The 19,657-nt window shown below is 38.1% G+C and overlaps 1 protein-coding gene across 4 annotated transcripts in view; it reads right to left on the bottom strand.

Annotated features, from left to right (window-relative positions):
• Positions 1-7,997: 7,997 nt before the first annotated feature.
• Positions 7,998-19,657, bottom strand: part of LOC128697296 (phosphatidylserine lipase ABHD16A) — a 46,006-nt gene continuing 34,346 nt past the window's right edge. Inside the window, exons 11-15 of one of the 4 annotated variants that reach the window (XR_011394556.1) lie at positions 17,934-18,067; positions 15,323-15,468; positions 14,194-14,298; positions 8,521-8,614; positions 7,998-8,390 (exon numbers count right to left, since the gene is read on the bottom strand). Coding sequence is in view for 2 of the 4 variants with exons in the window: in XM_070104102.1 (XP_069960203.1) it covers positions 10,170-10,268; positions 14,194-14,298; positions 15,323-15,468; positions 17,934-18,067 (484 nt within the window). In the remaining 2 variants the exon portion in view is untranslated. Of the gene's footprint in view, positions 8,394-8,449; positions 8,615-10,154; positions 10,269-14,193; positions 14,299-15,322; positions 15,469-17,933; positions 18,068-19,657 lie in introns of those variants that run through there. The other 3 variants (XR_011394557.1, XM_070104103.1, XM_070104102.1) reach the window with 3 other exon arrangements.

Here is a 19,657-nt window from a genome sequence, read left to right as displayed (position 1 = left end):
TCATTTTACCTACTGCCTCACGAACTTCCCCCACACTCACAACTGGCTCTTCCTCACTCCTACAAGATGTTATTCCTCCTTGCCCTATACACGAAATCACAGCTTCCCTATCTTCATCAACATTTAACAATTCCTCAAAATATTCCTTCCATCTTCCCAATACCTCTAACTCTCCATTTAATAACTCTCCTCTCCTATTTTTAACTGACAAATCCATTTGTTCTCTAGGCTTTCTTAACTTGTTAATCTCACTCCAAAACTTTTTCTTATTTTCAACAAAATTTGTTGATAACATCTCACCCACTCTCTCATTTGCTCTCTTTTTACATTGCTTCACCACTCTCTTAACCTCTCTCTTTTTCTCCATATACTCTTCCCTCCTTGCATCACTTCTACTTTGTAAAAACTTCTCATATGCTAACTTTTTCTCCCTTACTACTCTCTTTACATCATCATTCCACCAATCGCTCCTCTTCCCTCCTGCACCCACTTTCCTGTAACCACAAACTTCTGCTGAACACTCTAACACTACATTTTTAAACCTACCCCATACCTCTTCGACCCCATTGCCTATGCTCTCATTAGCCCATCTATCCTCCAATAGCTGTTTATATCTTACCCTAACTGCCTCCTCTTTTAGTTTATAAACCTTCACCTCTCTCTTCCCTGATGCTTCTATTCTCCTTGTATCCCATCTACCTTTTACTCTCAGTGTAGCTACAACTAGAAAGTGATCTGATATATCTGTGGCCCCTCTATAAACATGTACATCATGAAGTCTACTCAACAGTCTTTTATCTACCAATACATAATCCAACAAACTACTGTCATTTCGCCCTACATCATATCGTGTATACTTATTTATCCTCTTTTTCTTAAAAAATGTATTACCTATAACTAAACCCCTTTCTATACAAAGTTCAATCAAAGGGCTCCCATTATCATTTACACCTGGCACCCCAAACTTACCTACCACACCCTCTCTAAAAGTTTCTCCTACTTTAGCATTCAAGTCCCCTACCACAATTACTCTCTCACTTGGTTCAAAGGCTCCTATACATTCACTTAACATCTCCCAAAATCTCTCTCTCTCCTCTGCATTCCTCTCTTCTCCAGGTGCATACACGCTTATTATGACCCACTTCTCGCATCCAACCTTTACTTTAATCCACATAATTCTTGAATTTACACATTCATATTCTCTTTTCTCCTTCCATAACTGATCATTTAACATTACTGCTACCCCTTCCTTTGCTCTAACTCTCTCAGATACTCCAGATTTAATCCCATTTATTTCCCCCCACTGAAACTCTCCTACCCCCTTCAGCTTTGTTTCGCTTAGGGCCAGGACATCCAACTTCTTTTCATTCATAACATCAGCAATCATCTGTTTCTTGTCATCCGCACTACATCCACGCACATTTAAGCAACCCAGTTTTATAAAGTTTTTCTTCTTCTCTTTTTTAGTAATTGTATACAGGAGAAGGGGTTACTAGCCCATTGCTCCCGGCATTTTAGTCGCCTCATACGACACGCATGGCTTACGGAGGAAAGATTCTTTTCCACTTCCCCATGGACAATAGAAGAAATAAAAAAGAACAAGAGCTATTTAGAAAAAGGAGAAAAACCTAGATGTATGTATATATATATATGCATGTGCGTGTCTGTGAAGTGTGACCAAAGTGTTAGTAGGAGTAGCAAGATATCCCTGTTATCTTAGCGTGTTTATGAGACAGAAAAAGAAACCAGCAATCCTACCATCATGCAAAACAATTACAGGTTTTTGTTTCACAGTCATCTGGCAGGACGGTAGTACTTCCCTGGGTGGTTGCTGTCTACCAACCTACTACCTCCTTACAAAAATACATTTACATAATTGTTCGAGTTGGGAGCTGTACGAAACTTGGAGTTCCACTGTATATATATGCAACAAAATATTCCTTACCTTTTATCTATATACTGTTCAATTACAAGCTTCAATGTAAACAGTAGGTCCGTACAACCCATACTCTTCATAAAATTATCTTGTTCTTCTGCAGTCATACTTTATCTTGCCTTAATTCTTTTAATACAGCTTCTCCTCACTTAACGATGGAGTTGCATTCCTAAGACCACATCAGTAAATGAATTTGTTGCTAAGTGAGGAGCATACTATGATGGTGGTGGGTTTGTGTCAATTATCTTTGATATTGTTTAAATGTCACCTTTGCACCATTTATAAAATTTTTAAATGTTTATACAGTAGTTTACTGTATATTGTAATAAACAGAACAGGAAATCAGCTCTAATATGCATTATTTAGGTATAAATACTGGTCAGAGAGCCCATCGTAAGTCCAGGTTGTTGGTAAACGAGTACGTCGCTAAGTGAGGAGAGGCTGTATAAAATTTCCTGTGCACTTCCCTGCTCATCAGGTTTATTCTCCTATAATTCTTACTCTTTTTATTCCTCTTCACTTTATACAAAGAAAAACTATGTACACAAAAAGAATGAACTTTCAAAACTTATAAAAAAATATTTTTGGAACACTATGTACAGTATTTTAAACTGTTATATTAACTTTACACTATAATGCTCAATCATCAATCTATCCTGAAAATATTGATTATTTGAATGCTACCTTAAACATGTTCAACAAAGTCTGCCATTAAGACCAACTCTGTATGTACCTTCAGATGAAATGAAGTATGCTATTAAAATCCCTGAAGTACGCTATTAAAATCCCTGAAGTATGCTATTAAAATCCCAGAAGTACGCTATTAAAATCCCAGAAGTACGCTATTAAAATCCCAGAAGTACGCTATTAAAATCCCTGAAGTCTGCTGTTAAAATCCCTAAAGTGCTTAAACATACCTCTCTCAATAAATGAATGAATGGAGGATCAAGTCTTTACCAACAAATCCACTGAATGACTCATATGGGCTTGACACCTCAAATAATAAATAGTTACAGAACTCAAACTAGTCAGACCTCTTAGAGCATTGTAAAGAACTCGCTAGTAATGTATATATAAAAATATTCCTCATGAGACCTTGTGTCCGGCTCAGAGTAGAAATAATATGAATGCAAAAGTAGTCTAAAATATGGAATATGATATAAAAATTAAAAAATTATGTTAAAAAATATTTAATACCATGCAGTATATACAAAATAAATAAAAGTGAATATTGTTTTGACTCCATGTAAATGCCCCCATCATCTATATTTCCACAATTTTGTGCATATTTGAAAAAATACCTTGACACTTCATTTCAGTACATGATAATACTGGTTTTCAAGAGCCTGTTCCCTTCAAGGGTTCTTGATTTGAGAAACTGGAATTAACTCTTGTAGGCTTAACACTTTCCCACGGATATACAGTGGTACCTCGGGATACAAACAACTCAAAACTAAAACAATTATGTAAGTGTACTTATGTAAGTGCTTTTGTAAGTGTATTTTTGGAGGTTTGAAATGGATTAATCTAATTTACATCATTCCTTATGGGAACAAATTCATTCAGAATTGGCACTCGAACATCCTTCTGTATATTTTTTTCCAACATACCAGCCGTCTCCCACCAAGGCAGGGTGACCCGAAAATGCAAAAAGCTATAAAGTTTTTCTTCTATCATGTAGGCCCCTCAAGGAAGGTTCCTTGATGTTGGTGAGGGGCTCTTGATTTAGGGAATTGGATCTGTGCTCCAGTTCCCCGAATTAAGCCTGAATGCCTTCCACATCCCCCCCCCCAGGCGCTGTATAATCCTCCGGGTTTAGCGCTTCCCCCTTGATTATAATAATAATAATAATCTTCTATCATGTGTAGTAATAAGAATATAATACTGTACAGTGGACCCCCGGTTTACAATATTTTTTCATTCCAGAAGTATGTTCAGGTGCCAGTACTGACAGAATTTGTTCCCATAAGGAATATTGTGAAGTAGATTAGTCCATTTCAGACCCCCAAACATACACGTACAAACGCACTTACATAAATACACTTACATAATTGGTCGCATTGGGAGCTGATCGTAAACCAGGGGTCCACTGTATTAAAAAAAAAAGATAGCCTATTTTAAGTGTTTAATATACAGTATATAAAATCAATTTTAAAATTAGACTGGCACAAGGTAATATCATTTGGACAACTTGTTGTAAATTAAAGTTGGAACCACTGTTATATCTAAGAACATATAAGATGTGTTGGTACAGCGTAGATTGTTTCATCATCATGGGGAAGCACTAAAACCACAAGGGTCATACAGTACCTAATATTGTCTGGAAATACATTTACGTGAAAACTGTAATATAACATAGACAGTATTCAAGCATAAACCTATAATTAAATAAAATGCTTCAACTATTTTCCAACATATACAGATAGAGTAACTTTTTGAAGATCACAATTTTCAATTCTGCTACAAATAGGAATGTCTGAAATAACAGGCAAAAATTTTAACATGATTTTGCTGGCACTAAAATTTAAAAAGCTTATTAAAATTTAAGGTCGATTCGACTTTCATTTCCCAGCATGAAATAAAATTTCAGTCTGGAAGCACATAATAAGGCAAGTAATAGTAGGGCATTATTACTTTACAGAGTGTACTGAGGTTATTACTAGACAGAACAGCCTTACAAATTCACTTTCAGCTTCCAGTGCTATTTAGATTATAACAACAACAACAAAAAATACTTTGCCTATTATTAAGCATAATAGTTAGACAAATGTTGCCAACTATAAATGACTTAACCCTTAAACGGTCCAAACGTATATATACGTTCACTTGCGCAGTGCCCCGAATATTTTGAAAAAAAAAAAAAAATCATAAAAAAAAGAGCACATTTTTTAAGTACAGTGGACCCCCGCATAACGATCACCTCCGAATGCGACCAATTATGTAAGTGTATTTATGTAAGTGCGTTTGTATGTGTATGTTTGGGGGTCTGAAATGGACTAATCTACTTCACAATATTCCTTATGGGAACAAATTCGGTCAGTACTGGCACCTGAACATACTTCTGGAATGAAAAAATATCGTTAACCAGGGGTCCACTGTACTTAAGAATAAAAAATTTTTTTTAGGGTTAGTACTTACGGAGACATGAGGCTGAGAAGTTGGCACTGGATGCTCATGCGACAGCAACATCGAGTCCTGCCGCTTGCAGAAGTGTTGCCGATATACCTTTTTTTCTATTTTTCATATTTTTTATTATTATTATCACACTGGCCGACTCCCACCAAGGCAGGGTGGCCCGAAAAAGAAAAACTTTCACCATCATTCACTCCATCACTGTCTTGCCAGAAGGGTGCTTTACACTACAGTTTTCAAACTGCAACATTAACACCTCTCCTTCAGAGTGCAGGCACTGTACTTCCCATCTCCAGGACTCAAGTCCGGCCTGCCGGTTTCCCTGAACCCCTTCATAAATGTTACTTTGCTCACACTCCAAAAGCACGTCAAGTATTAAAAACCATTTGTCTCCATTCACTCCTATCAAACACGCTCACGCATGCCTGCTGGAAGTCCAAGCCCCTCGCACACAAAACCTCCTTTACCCCCTCCCTCCAACCTTTCCTAGGCCGACCCCTACCTTGCCTTCCTTCCACTACAGACTGATACACTCTTGAAGTCACTCTGTTTCGCTCCATTCTCTCTACATGTCCGAACCACCTCAACAACCCTTCCTCAGCCCTCTGGACAACAGTTTTGGTAATCCCGCACCTCCTCCTAACTTCCAAACTACGAATTCTCTGCATTATATTCACACCACACATTGCCCTCAGACATGACATCTCCACTGCCTCCAGCCTTCTCCTCGCTGCAACATTCATCACCCATGCTTCACACCCATATAAGAGCGTTGGTAAAACTATACTCTCATACATTCCCCTCTTTGCCTCCAAGGACAAAGTTCTTTGTCTCCACAGACTCCTAAGTGCACCACTCACCCTTTTCCCCTCATCAATTCTATGATTCACCTCATCTTTCACAGACCCATCCGCTGACACGTCCACTCCCAAATATCTGAATACATTCACCTCCTCCATACTCTCTCCCTCCAATCTGATATCCAAGCTTTCATCACCTAATCTTTTTATCCTCATAACCTTACTCTTAATACAAAATAATAATAATAGGTAATAATAAGTTGCCATGAAGCATGAAAAACAAAGTCCACTCCTGACAGTGACATGATGAGATAACATCTGATAAGAGCTGACATTTTGCTGGTACACAAACATGTCTGTCTATTTGTCTGTCTGTCAAGCTCCCTGTCTATCTGTCTAGCTCTCTGTCTCAGAGAGAGCCACAAGACTGCGTCATCACCTTTACTCACATCTTCAAGCAGATTATAGTACTTTGTCTGGATTTTTTGGGTTATCCTAGGTAATTTATGCTATGTATACTTGTATTTATGTGTACCTGTGAGACAGAGATAGACAGACAGATAGAAAGAGAAACAGATTGAAAGAGATACACAGACAGATAGACAAAGGCAGATAGAGACAGACAGATAGACAAAGGTAGACAGAGACAGAGGAAGAGAGATAGTCAGAGATAGAGATAGACAGAGGTACAGAGATACAGAGATAGTCAGACCCTAAACTTGGGGTTAACATCAGTTTCCTCTTAAAAGAGGAGTGTTAATATGACATTACATCAGTGAATCCTTGGTGTTTACCGCACTGTTTGCGCTAGCTGGCGCTCAATTTAACTGGCGCTCCCACAAGGTACTAAGTAGCCCCAGATTTTTTTAACACCGCGCACACAGAGTGTTAGGACCCATTCTATGCTGACAAGGCATCTCAGGCCAATTGTGCCAAATTTGATGGCAGGAAATATAAAACGTATATATACGTTTGGGGCGCTACGCGTAAGAACGTATATATACGTTTGGACCGTTTAAGGGTTAAAGAACCAGACTGGAAGATATTTAATATGTATTAACTATGAACCTGCAAGGCAGAATTGACTTTTTTTAACACTGGCTATCTTGACACATGAAATTGTTATAACACTACTGCAAACAAACCACTGAACATGTGGGGTTAAACCAATGGCAAGCGAGTCTTAAAACTCTCGGCCATCTCCCACCCAGGGAAGGCGACCCAGAAAACTGTTTTTTCTCCTTTTTTCTAGTCACTGTACCGTGTTGAGAGATGGCCACCTTTGATGACTTTTGAGAGCTTTTCTATTCTTGGAGCCCAGCCATGGCTTGGCCTCAGACCGGCTGCGAGGGCGTTGACCCCCGACACCCTCTCCAGGTATGAGCCAGGCTGGTGTTAAAAAATCTACCTTGCAGGTTCAGCTAATTGTGAATTGTTCCAGTCAGGGTAACGTGGTTTTAATTTCTCACTGACCAGTAGCAATAATACTATGGGTGCTTGCTAAGACAAAGTTGCTGATATGTTGATTGAATATACATGAACCGACTTAGTTCGGTTCCGAGAAACCGGTTGTAAGTCGAAATGGTCGTAAGTCGAACTTTACTACTGAATATCAACAAAACATTTTTGTAATGCCTTTATTTTATTGTTTTATTTTGGTATTTCATGTTTTATTTTACTTTTTATGCTGTTAGTACTGTATTTTATACTGTAAGGTTTAGGATAAACACTGTGTACAACACAAATAGTTGTTTATTTCCCAGAAATTTGGCATAAAAAACACGGTCGTAAGTCGAGTGGTCGTAAGTTGAGCAGGTCGTAAGTCGAGTGGTCGTAAGTTGAGCAGGTCGTAAGTCGAGTGGTCGTAAGTTGAGCAGGTCGTAAGTCGAGTGGTCGTAAGTCGAGCAGGTCGTAAGTCGGATGGTAGGTGTATATCAGAACAACTAAGAAAGATGTAGTACTATTTTCTTTAAAAATATAAAACAAATTTAGTGGTCCACTATATACGCACGTTTCTTCAATAAAGCTAGCCTTTACTGCTTGTATCTTGATAAGAGCTTTTTAAGAAACTAAGCAAGAATAAAGAAATATGTACCATAAATAATAAGTTGGTAAAAAAAATTAGCATAAAATGGTTTTAACTATATTTAAGATATACACTTGCCAAATATTTATCAAGACTTAGTGATTCAGGATGGACAATCAATAAAACTAATTTTGCCTTATAGATGTACAAAATACTAAGTTTATATATCCCCACGTTACAATGGTTCCTATATCCTTAATGCCTAATCAAGATAATCAGTTCGGTAAATATTACATGAAGTGCCTTATGCATGTCATCCCTGCGAGTATTGCCTTATCTATCATAAAAAAAGTTTCAAAAAAATGCATTGTGAATACTATCTTAAGAATAATATCCTTGGAATGATAGCTGACAAAAGAAACCACAGTTCAGTAACTTTGGTAAATGTAATGAAGTTGGTAGAATTACCGACAATATGTCAAGTGAAAGGACACAAGTGCAACTAATGTGACATTTTTATTGTGGCAACATTTCGCTCTCCAGGAACTTGACAAAGCTCCTGGAGAGCGAAACGTTGCCACAATAAAATGTCACATTAGTTGCACTTGTGTCCTTTTACTTTACAACTATGGTAAATATTAAACCCAAGTGACATGGTTTAAGTAATGATTAATTCTGTTTATAGACGATGGTCTAACTTCAAGGACTCCTTCAGTCAACCTGAAATTAAAGTAAGAAATATAATGTGAAGAAGAGATATTTAAACCTGCAAAATCTTTCTGAAATTATTCTTTATTTCTCCGCTAATCCAAAACTGCTATTGTCTTACTTCTCTATTTCTTTAAAAATGAATTGTTTTGTAGTTAACTGATAATGTGTCTTTAGCTCATGACTAGCACTAAACATTTAAGAATTTTAAAAAAATATATACAGTGGAACCTCAAAAATAAAACTGCTCCCAACACAACCAATTATGTAAGTGTATTTTTGTAAGTGCTTATATAAGTGTATTTTTTTTTTTATCACACTGGCCGATTCCCACCAAGGCAGGGTGGCCCGAAAAAGAAAAACTTTCACCATCATTCACTCCATCACTGTCTTGCCAGAAGGGTGCTTTACACTACAGTTTTTAAACTGCAACATTAACACCCCTCCTTCAGAGTATTTTGTATTTTTAAGGGTCTGAAATGGACTAATCTAATTTACATTATTCCTGATGGGAATAAATTAATTCGGTAAAGGCACTCGAACAGACTTCTGGACCGAAGAAAGTTCGATATTTGAGGTTCCACGTACAGTGGACCCCCGCATAACGATCACCTCCGAATGCGACCAATTATGTAAGTGCGTTTGTACGTGTATGTTTGGGGTCTGAAATGGACTAACCTACTTCACAATATTCCTTATGGGAACAAATTTGGTCAGTACTGGCACCTGAACATACTTCTGGAATGAAAAAATATCGTTAACCGGGGGTCCACTGTATTTGTCTTGCATCCTGCTACTCTACATGTACTTGTCAAAAATTACATCACTTCCTCCTTTCTAATCTACATTAACACTTACATATGGAATCTTTTCCCCTGAAAATTAACCCGTAAACGGTCCAAGCAGATCTACGTTCACATGTGTAGTGCTCCAAAAGTAGATCTACGTTTTTTTTTACATATTTTCAAATATAACAAAAAAAAAAAAGTAGATCAAAGTTTTTTTTACACATTTTCAAATGTAAAAAAAACAAAAAGATCTACTTTTTTTACATACTTTCAAATGTTGAAAAAACGTATATATACGTTTGGACCGTTTACAGGTTAATACAGTATATACTGTATATGTAAATCTTACTTTTTAACTCCGATTGGAAATTCACACGTCATTCCCTCATGATACTCTAAACATGATTCTTAATAGTAAATGAATGAGTGCAGTGTTACAGGTATCTGGCGAGATTATCAGAAGACTGTTACTGAAAATTTACTACCGTATGGTGTTATTAGGGTAGATTATCATATTTTCCAGCATAAAAAGTGTTTTTTTACTCCACAGTCTTGGAAAATCAGCCTGTGCCTTATAAGCTCAAGGTCAGGGTCCAAGGTAGGCTTTGGGTTAAGCTTTAAGAGTCATTTACTAATATTGCGTTACAACTGCTTGTTAACATTGTCTTATACAGTGGAACCTCAAATATAGAACTTTCTTCGGTCCAGAAGGCTGTTCTAGTGTCGCTACCGTACGAATTTATTCCCATCAGGAATAATGTAAATTAGATTAGTGCATTTCAGACCCTCAAAAATACACTTATAAAAGCACTTACAAAAATACACTTACATAATTGGTTGAGTTGGGAGCAGTTCGATTTTTGAGGTTCCACTGTATGCTGGAAAATATGGTACGTACAGAGAGTAAGAGATATAAAATACCACTGAATTGCAAAACAAGAGACAAAATACACACCGTTTTGCTTGAAGGCCGAGGTTTTTAAAGACTAAATGATAAAGACTTCAAAAAGCTTGGTCCCCAAGTGAAACATTGTTTTAATGCAGTGTCCATTCTGCCTCTCTGTACACTGTATATAATGTACAATTTTTTAATTATTTTAAATAAAATGAGCAATTGAACTGATGAATAATGGAATTTAATATAGGTCAGGAAAATGGGAGAACACAGTAACTGCGATGAATCACGAAGTCATCATAGAGAAAAATTATGTCACCAGTGGATTACATAAATCTTGAGAAACATGTATGCTTAACTGGCATACATGTCTTCAGGTATATGGATAGGAAAATGCTTAAAAAAGCTGAACTTACATTAGGTAAACAGACATGTGTGCAACTAATGTCATATTAGTTACACAAGTAACTAACATACTGTTAGCAATTCTACCTTTATTACTGACTTATGTTAAGCCAGGACTGAAATGCAGTGGACCCTCAACCAGCGATGGCATCGATTAACGATAAATCCGACTAGCGATACATTTTAACGCAAAAATTTTGCCTCGACTAGCGCTAAAAAACTCGACCAACACTATTCGTTCCGTCTGAGACGCGTCCACTTCTGGCCAGTGTTTACAAGCCAGCCAGCCAGCCACCGCGGTCGCTTCCAAGCATACAATCGGAACATTTCATATTATCACAGCTTTTTTAGTGATTGCACCTGCAAAATAAGTCACTATGGGCCCCAAGAAAGCTTCTAGTGCCAACCCTACAGCAAAAAGGGTGAGAATTACTATGGATATGAAGAAAGAGATCATTGCTAAGTATGAAAGTGGAGTGCGTGTCTCCGAGCTGGCCAGGTTGTACACAAAACCCCAATCAACCATCGCTACTATTGTGGCCAAGAAAACGGCAATCAAGGAAGCTGTTCTTGTCAAAGGTGCAACTATGTTTTCAAAACTGAGATCGCAAGTACTCGAAGATGTTGAGAGACTGTTATTGGTGTGGATAAACGAAAAACAGATAGCAGGGGATAGCATCTCTCAAGCGATCATATGTGAAAAGGCTAGGAAGTTGCATGACGATTTAATTAAAAAAATGCCAGCAACTAGTGGTGATGCGAGTGAATTTAAGGCCAGCAAAGGTTGGTTTGAGATATTTAAAGGGAAGGAAAGTAACCCCGGAAAAGGACTTGCCACCTCAAGTCCTAATGGAAGGGGATTCCCTTTCTAAACACTAACACCATCAACACTCTCCCCTCCTCCCATCCCATCAATCATCACCAGATCTTCAATAAAGGTAAGTGTCATGTAACTGTGCATGTCTTCTTCAGTTTGTGTGTATTAAAATTAATATTTCATGTGGTAAAAACAATTTTTTTTTCATACTTTGGGGTGTCCTACACGGATTAATTTGATTTCCATTATTTCTTATGGGGAAAATTAATTTGACTAACGATAATTTTGACTAACGATGAGCTCTCAGGAACGGATTAATAGTGTTAGTCGAGGGTCCACTGTATATACGTGTTTGTGGTGTCCACTTAAAGAGAAATCAAGAAAAGCAATGAAATGGTCCTACAGGACCATTTACAAGACACACTGTGGCTTGTAAATGGTCCAAGTTAGACTTGTCTTTCTTTATCAACAAGGATGTGCGTCAGAGGAGACACTAAGTGGATTTTACACCAGGTGAATAATTTCTCGATTAACACCCATGACATGTACTCAACACGATTTGGTAAAGTACGAAAGATATTAAATTTAACAATACTGTATTAATTTTTTTTTTTACATAATTTATTCATGTTTGTCACATTAGTGATATGTTCATTTTTTTTGAGTTATGAGCCAGGAATTGTAATATTAACCAGAGTAAAAAAATATGTACAGTATCCCTATTTTAATTGCAGGGGAAACAATGGATTTCAAAATTAAATTTTTTCACTGTTTGGATTTATTTTTTAATAAATGTGCAAAACTGAGAGACAAAAATGACATCATAATTAAAACAAATATGACATAAAAATGACATCATAATACAGTGGACCCTCGGCCAACGAAGGCAATGTCTAACAATAAATTCGTCCAATGAAGCATTTGAGCATAAAAATTTTGGCCCGGCCAACAATGAAAAACTCGACCAACATGATTGGTCCCAAAAATGTCCGTCCAGCCTGAGCGCTTCAGCTGCCCTGCCATCACTGTTTACAAGCCAGCGTGGCCGGTTCCATGCATATATTCGATAAATTTTGTATTATTCCACTGTTTATAGTGCTTGTAACTACTAAATAAGCCACCATGGGCCCAAAGAAAGCTTCTAGTGCCAACCCTGTGGTAAAAAGGGTGAGAATTACTATCGTACCACGGTCAGCTGCTGCTGCACCACAGTCAGCTGATGCTGCACCACCATCAGCTGCTGTTGTACCACGGTCAGCTGCTGCTGCACCACAGTCAGCTGTTGCTGCACCATCATCAGCTGCTGTTGTACCACAGTCAGCTGCTGCTGCACCACCGTCAGCTGTTGCTGCACCACCGTCAGCTGCTGCTGCATTACCGTCAGCTGCTGCCGTACCACGGTCAGCTGCTGCTGCACCACAGTCAGCTGTTGCTGCACCACCGTCAGCTGTTGCTCCACCACCATCAGCTGTACTACTCGAAGATGTGGAGAGACTATTGTTGGTGTGGCTTAACGAGAAACAATTACCGTGAAACAATTAACCCCAGAGGGTTAGCCACCCAGCATAACCCAAGAAAGTCAGTGCATCGTCGAGAACTGTCCAACTTATTTCCATTGGAGTCCTTAATCTCGTCCCCCAGGATGCGACCCACACTGGTTGACTAACACCCAGGTGAACAGGAAAAAATGCCTGGAACTAGTACTCATACTGGTGAATTTAAGGCCAGCAAAGGTTGGTGTGAGAGTTTTAAGAATCGTAGTGGCATACAAAGTGTGATAAAGCATGATGAAGCTGAAACATTCCAACCCCAACAAGTGTACAATTGTGAGGAAACAGGACTGTTCTGGAAGAAAATGCCAAACAGGACCTACATTACTCAGGAGGTAAAGGCACTCCCAGGACACAAGTCTATGAAAGACAGGTTAACTTTGTTGTTTTGTTGTAATGTTAGTGAGGATTGCAAAGTGAAGCCTTTACTCATGTATCACTCTGAAAATTCCAGAGTGTTCAAGAAGAACAGTGTCTCATCACTCATCAATACTCTTCAATAAAGGTAAGTGTCATTTTAACATTTATTTATATAGTTATCGTGCATGTCTCATTGTTTTCTTTGTAGGGAAATGTATATTTCATGAAAAAAAAATTATTTTTTTTAATACTTTTGGCTGTCTGGAATGGATTAATTGAATTTCCATTATTTCTTATAGGGAAAATTAATTCGACTAACTATAAATTCGCCTAAAGATAAGCTCTCTGGAACGGATTAATATTGTTGGTCGAGGGTCCACTGTACTGTAGTAATTTATTTTTTTAAATATGACAAAAAATGACATCACAATAAAGTAGTAGAAACTTTTTTTTTTAACCATTATGGCTAAACATGCTCCTACTCTCATCCATTCATTTAATACAACTTTTATAAAGCATCTCATCAATTCATTTAACCCTTAAACGGTCCAAACAGATCAACGTTCAAATTCGTAGCTACAAAAGTAGATCTACTTTTTTTTACAAATTTTCACATATAACAAAAAAAATGTAGATAAAAGTTTTTTTACACGTTTTCACATGTAAAACAAAAAAAAAAGATTACATTTTTTTACATACTTTCAGATGTTGAAAAAACGTATATATACGTTCGGACCATTTAAGGGTTAATACAACTTTTATAAAGCATTTCAAACCTGGACGTATGAGGAATCACTCAGCGGCTTCCAGGGTTTACGGAAATAGCACGGCTCGAGAGGGTTGTTATGAGGACTGTTGTAATCCACCAGGTACTTGCTAGCCTGGGGAAGGAACAATCCATGATTAATGTGGTTTGACTTCTATTACAGTAGAACTAATTACTGTTTAAGTAACATCTTTGGACTCACAAAATCGTAATGACACGATTGCAAACAAACCATACCTATCCTAACCTTCCTATGGTGTATAAATATGCCTAGTTGGATGAACCTTATCGTAGCCAGCTGGCAGGTTCCATACTCGCCTGTGGTATGTTTTTTTTTTAACAACTTTGGATCTTGGATTACAAACTTTTTTCATTTGTTAGAACACATTCTAGATCTCAAAAAAAATCTGTTAGGATGTGAATGGTCGAGAAACTGACAAGTTGAAGAATTTTACAAGTTTGCAACATGTGGGAATCTTTAGTGCAGAAACTATTCACTAAGTGGCTTCTTCAGTCTGATAAAAGGATGAATGGTGGAGGATGAAGAGTTTGAGGTAATCAGTCCCTCAGCCTTGAGTTGATGTGTTCAGTCCAACAATCTTGATGTTCAGTCCATCAGTCTTGATGGATTGAATACATCAGCTCAAGGTTGAGGGACTGATTACCTCAAACTCCTCCTCATCTTCCACCATTCCTCTCTTGACCAGACTGAGGAAGCCACTTGCTGGCAAATACTCCCCACAACAAAGATTCCCAAATGTAGCAAGTGTCTGAGTCTTTCATCTTTGTTAAGTTAGGAACTGAGGATGGGCAACAGATAAAAAGAACTTACAAGATATACAAGTAATCTGCTCTGATAAAGAACTTACAAGGTTTTTTTTTTTTTAACAAGTCGGCCGTCTCCCACCGAGGCAGGGTGACCCAAAAAGAAAGAAAATCCCCAAAAAGAAAATACTTTCATCATTCAACACTTTCACCTCACTCACACATAATCACTGTTTTTACAGAGGTGCTCAGAACACAACAGTTTAGAAGCATATACGTATAAAGATACACAACATATCCCTCCAAACTGTCAATATCCCGAACCCCTCCTTTACAAGATATAGAAGTAATTTGCTCTGATAAAAAGAACTTACAAGATATAGAAGTAATTTGCTCTTGTCACTGTCTGTCATATCTTCTCCAATCATTAACGGGTGGGATTCACCTTGTTCTGTGATGTATGTTGCCAGAAGTGTCGAGCACAAGTCATTATCCACCCCACATTCACTCATGATGGCTCCTGAAACCCAATCGAGAATTATGATGGATTACTCATTAGAAAAACAATGAATTTTTTTTTCAACATGTTGGCCATCTCCCAAAGAGGCAAGGTGACCCCAAAAAAAAGACACTTTCACCATTATTCACACATAATCACTATCTTTGCAGAGGTGTGCAAATACGACAGTTCAGATGTCATAAACAGCAAACATCCCAAACCCCTCCTTTAAAGTGCAGGCACTGTACTTTCCACCTCCAGGACTCAAATCCAGCTAATCAGTTTCCCTGAATCCCTTCGCAAATATTACCCTGTTCACACTCCAACAATTCGTCAAGTCCCAAAAACCATTCGTGTCCACTCCTATCTAACACGCTCACAAATGCCTCTTGTATAGCATTTTTTTTTTTTAACAAGTCGGCCGTCTCCCACCGAGGCAGGGTGACCCAAAAAGAAAATACTTTCATCATCATTCAACACTTTCACCACACTCACAGAGGTGCTCAGAATGCAACAGTTTAGAAGCATATACGTATAAAGATACACAACATATCCCTCCAAACTGCCAATATCCCAAACTCCTCCTTTAAAGTGCAGGCATTGTACTTCCCATTTCCAGGACTCAAGTCCGACTATATGAAAATAACCGGTTTCCCTGAATCCCTTCACTAAATATTACCCTGCTCACACTCCAACAGATCGTCAGGTCCCAAGTACCATTCGTCTCCATTCACTCCTATTGAGCATGCTCACACACGCCTGCTGGAAGTCCAAGCCCCTCGCCCACAAAACCTTCCTTACCCTTTCCTTCCAACCTTTTCGAGGACGACCCCTACCCCGCCTTCCTTCCCCTACAGATTTAAATGCTCTCCATGTCATTCTACTTTGATCCATTCTCTCTAAATGACCAAACAACCTCAACAACCCCTCTTCAGCCCTCTAATACTTTTATTAACTCCACACCTTCTCCTAATTTCTACACTCTGAATTTTCTGCATAATATTTACACCACACACTGCCCTTAGACAGGACATCTCCACTGCCTCCAACTGTCTCCTCGCTGCTGCATTTACCACCCAAGCTTCACACCCATATAAGAGTGTTGGTACTACTATACTTTCATACATTCCCTTCTTTGCCTCCATAGATAACGTTTTTTGTCTCTACATATACCTCAACGCACCACTCACCTTTTTTCCCTCATCAATTCTATGATTAACCTCATCCTTCATAAATCCATCCGCTGACACGTCAACTCCCAAGTACAGTGGACCCCCGCATAACGATCACCTCCCAATGCGACCAATTATGTAAGTGTATTTATGTAAGTGCGTTTGTACATGTATGTTTGGGGGTCTGAAATGGACTAATCTACTTCACATTATTCCTTATGGGAACAAATTCAGTCAGTACTGGCACCTGAACATACTTCTGGAATGAAAAAATATTGTTAACCGGGGGTCCACTGTATCTGAAAACATTCACTTCTTCCATACTCCTCCTCCCCAATATAATATATCCTTTTATATCCATGGGGAAGTGGAATAAGAATCTTTCCTCCGTAAGCCATGCGTGTTGTAAAAGTCAGCTAAAATGGTGGGAACAATGGGCTAGTAGTCCCTTTTCCTGTAATAATTACTAAAAAGAATAAGAAGAAAATTGTATAGCATTATTATTTTTTTCACACATTGGTCATTTCCCACTCAGGGTGACCCAAAAAGAAAGAAAAAACTTTCATCATTCAATACTTTCACCATCACTCATGCATAATCACTGTCTTTGTAGAGACGCTCAGATACGACAGTTTAGATGTCCCTCCAAACTGCCAATATCACAAATCCCTCCTTTAAAGTGCAGGCATAATACTTCCCATTTTCAGGACTCAAGTCCGGCTAACTGGTTTTCCTGAATCCCTTCACAAAATATTACCCTGCTTGCACTCCAACAGTTCGTCAGGTCCCGAAAACCATTCGTGTCCATTCACTCCTGTCTAACACGCTCACACACCTCAGTGGGAGATGGCCAGCGAGCTGAGAGAAATAAAATATTATAAGTAACCAAAAGTCTATAGATATACAGTATTTTTGTTTTTTAAGGCACCAGCCATCTCCCACCAAACCTGGGTTACCCCAAAAAGAAGAAATTAAAGTTTCTCTTCTTTTCAAAATTAGATTATTATACAGGAGAAGGGGTTACTAGCCCCTTGCTCCCGGCATTTCAGTTGCCTTTTCTGACATGCGCGACTTAGAAACTAAGGATTCTTTTCCACTTTCCCATGGAGAATATACATTATATTTATATTCAAGATACCAAACAACAAAACCAAATACCAAAATAACAGTACAATGCTCTGCTTTTCTTAATGCAGTTGGGAGGCATCAAAGCATTAGTGATCATCCAGACACCAGACTTATGGGGGCAGGCCTGTACAGCACGAGCTGTCGTAGCCTTTTAACCTACTACAAGAACAATACTTTTCAATGTACCTTGGAGTGCAGGTTCTTCTGACATCCATTGAGCAAGCACCTCTATGGACTGGGTGCACAACAACTCTGGATATCTGGTACGCATTAATTTCATTAACAGATCGTTGCTACGGTTGCATCGCAGCTGAGTCTCACTGAAATCAAGGACAAATTACTATTATTACAATCATAGAAGAAATCACAATAAAACATGTGACTGCAAATATGAAAAAAAAAAAATGCCATACTGAAAATAGGAAATAAAACCTAACAACTTTCCTGTGCTTATGCACATAGCTAAGCGCTAAAGATACTAGGGTCATTTAGTATTAAAAACAAGTAATGTCATTACTTTACCTTGCAGATATGGAAAGTTCATTTTAGTATGGAAAAAGAAAATCTATTCTGGACCCTCCATTCTCATAGTATCAGTTTAATATTTTGTAAATAAGTACCTGGGTGTTAGGCTGCATCCTGGGAACAAAATTAACCTAATTTCCCCGAAATGCTCAACATAATCAGGGGTTTTCTATATAGTATGTCACTGATGTCAGTTAGTTCTGTATAAGTTGTATCATGTACTTGTAGAAATGAAGATTATTATTATTACTATTCTAGACAGGTTATAGAATGAATTGGCCATCTAATCGATACAATATGTGTGCAAGATATAAAAGCCTGAGTTACAGGTCAGGAAGGCAACTTTGTAGATACAGTAGTGAAAATAATAGTACCATATTTTGTATTGAGGCCTCAAGAACCCAGCTCGTGGATCGCTGCATAATATCAAATGCCCTGCAGTATACCTGGAGAGAGTTTCAGGGGTCAATGCCCCTGTGGCTCGGTCTGAGACCAAGTCTTGTGGTGGATCAGGGTTTGATCAACCAGGCTGTTACTGTTGAAGTTCTAGGAGCCTGTGCAAGATATTTTGGCTAAAGCCATAATTACCATACATAGATTACAGAACTGTAAATTCGGCCGCAAATGACGGGCAAAAGGATGTAAAACAAAACTGTCATTGTGGTAAATTCATAAAAATGGTCGAATGTAGTATGAAATATGTTTCAATAGCCTCATCCAAGCAAACCATCACAGGCATGCAATACTTTCATGTCTAAGTAAACAACTGATTTCTCATGCATCTAAATCAACCAATGAATACTGTAGAATTTAGTAATCCATTAATCAAGCCTTTACTCAAAATTACACCAAAATTTACAAGCTTACTCTCAGTGTTTGCTTTCACCTTATATATGGTACACCTCTAACATCAAAATAATTTTCCATACCTCTCTTTGATAATGTAATAGGAAATTCTACAAAAAACTACTATGCCCTGTATAAAGTAATATATATATACTTCTTTCTTCTTTCTTTCAACACACCGGCCGTATCCCACCGAGGTGGGGTGGCCCAAAAGGAAAAACAAAAGTTTCTCCTTTTACATTTAGTAATATATACAGGAGAAGAGGTTACTAGCCCCTTGCTCCCGGCATTTTAGTCGCCTCTTACAACACGCATGGCTTACGGAGGAAGAATTCTGTTCCACTTCCCCATGGAGATAAGAGGAAATAAACAAGAATAAGAACTAGAAAGAAAATAGAAGAAAACCCAGAGGGGTGCGTATATATGTGCTTGTACATGTATGTGTAGTGTGACCTAAGTGTAAGTAGAAGTAGCAAGACGTACCTGAAATCTTGCATGTTCATGAGACAGAAAAAAGGACACCAGCAATCCTACCATCA

This window comes from Cherax quadricarinatus, chromosome 89 (assembly GCF_038502225.1).
Source record: "Cherax quadricarinatus isolate ZL_2023a chromosome 89, ASM3850222v1, whole genome shotgun sequence".
Classification (NCBI taxonomy): domain Eukaryota; kingdom Metazoa; phylum Arthropoda; class Malacostraca; order Decapoda; family Parastacidae; genus Cherax; species Cherax quadricarinatus.
The sequence above is the reverse complement of the archived record's forward strand: the minus strand, read 5'-3'. Positions and strand labels throughout refer to the sequence as shown.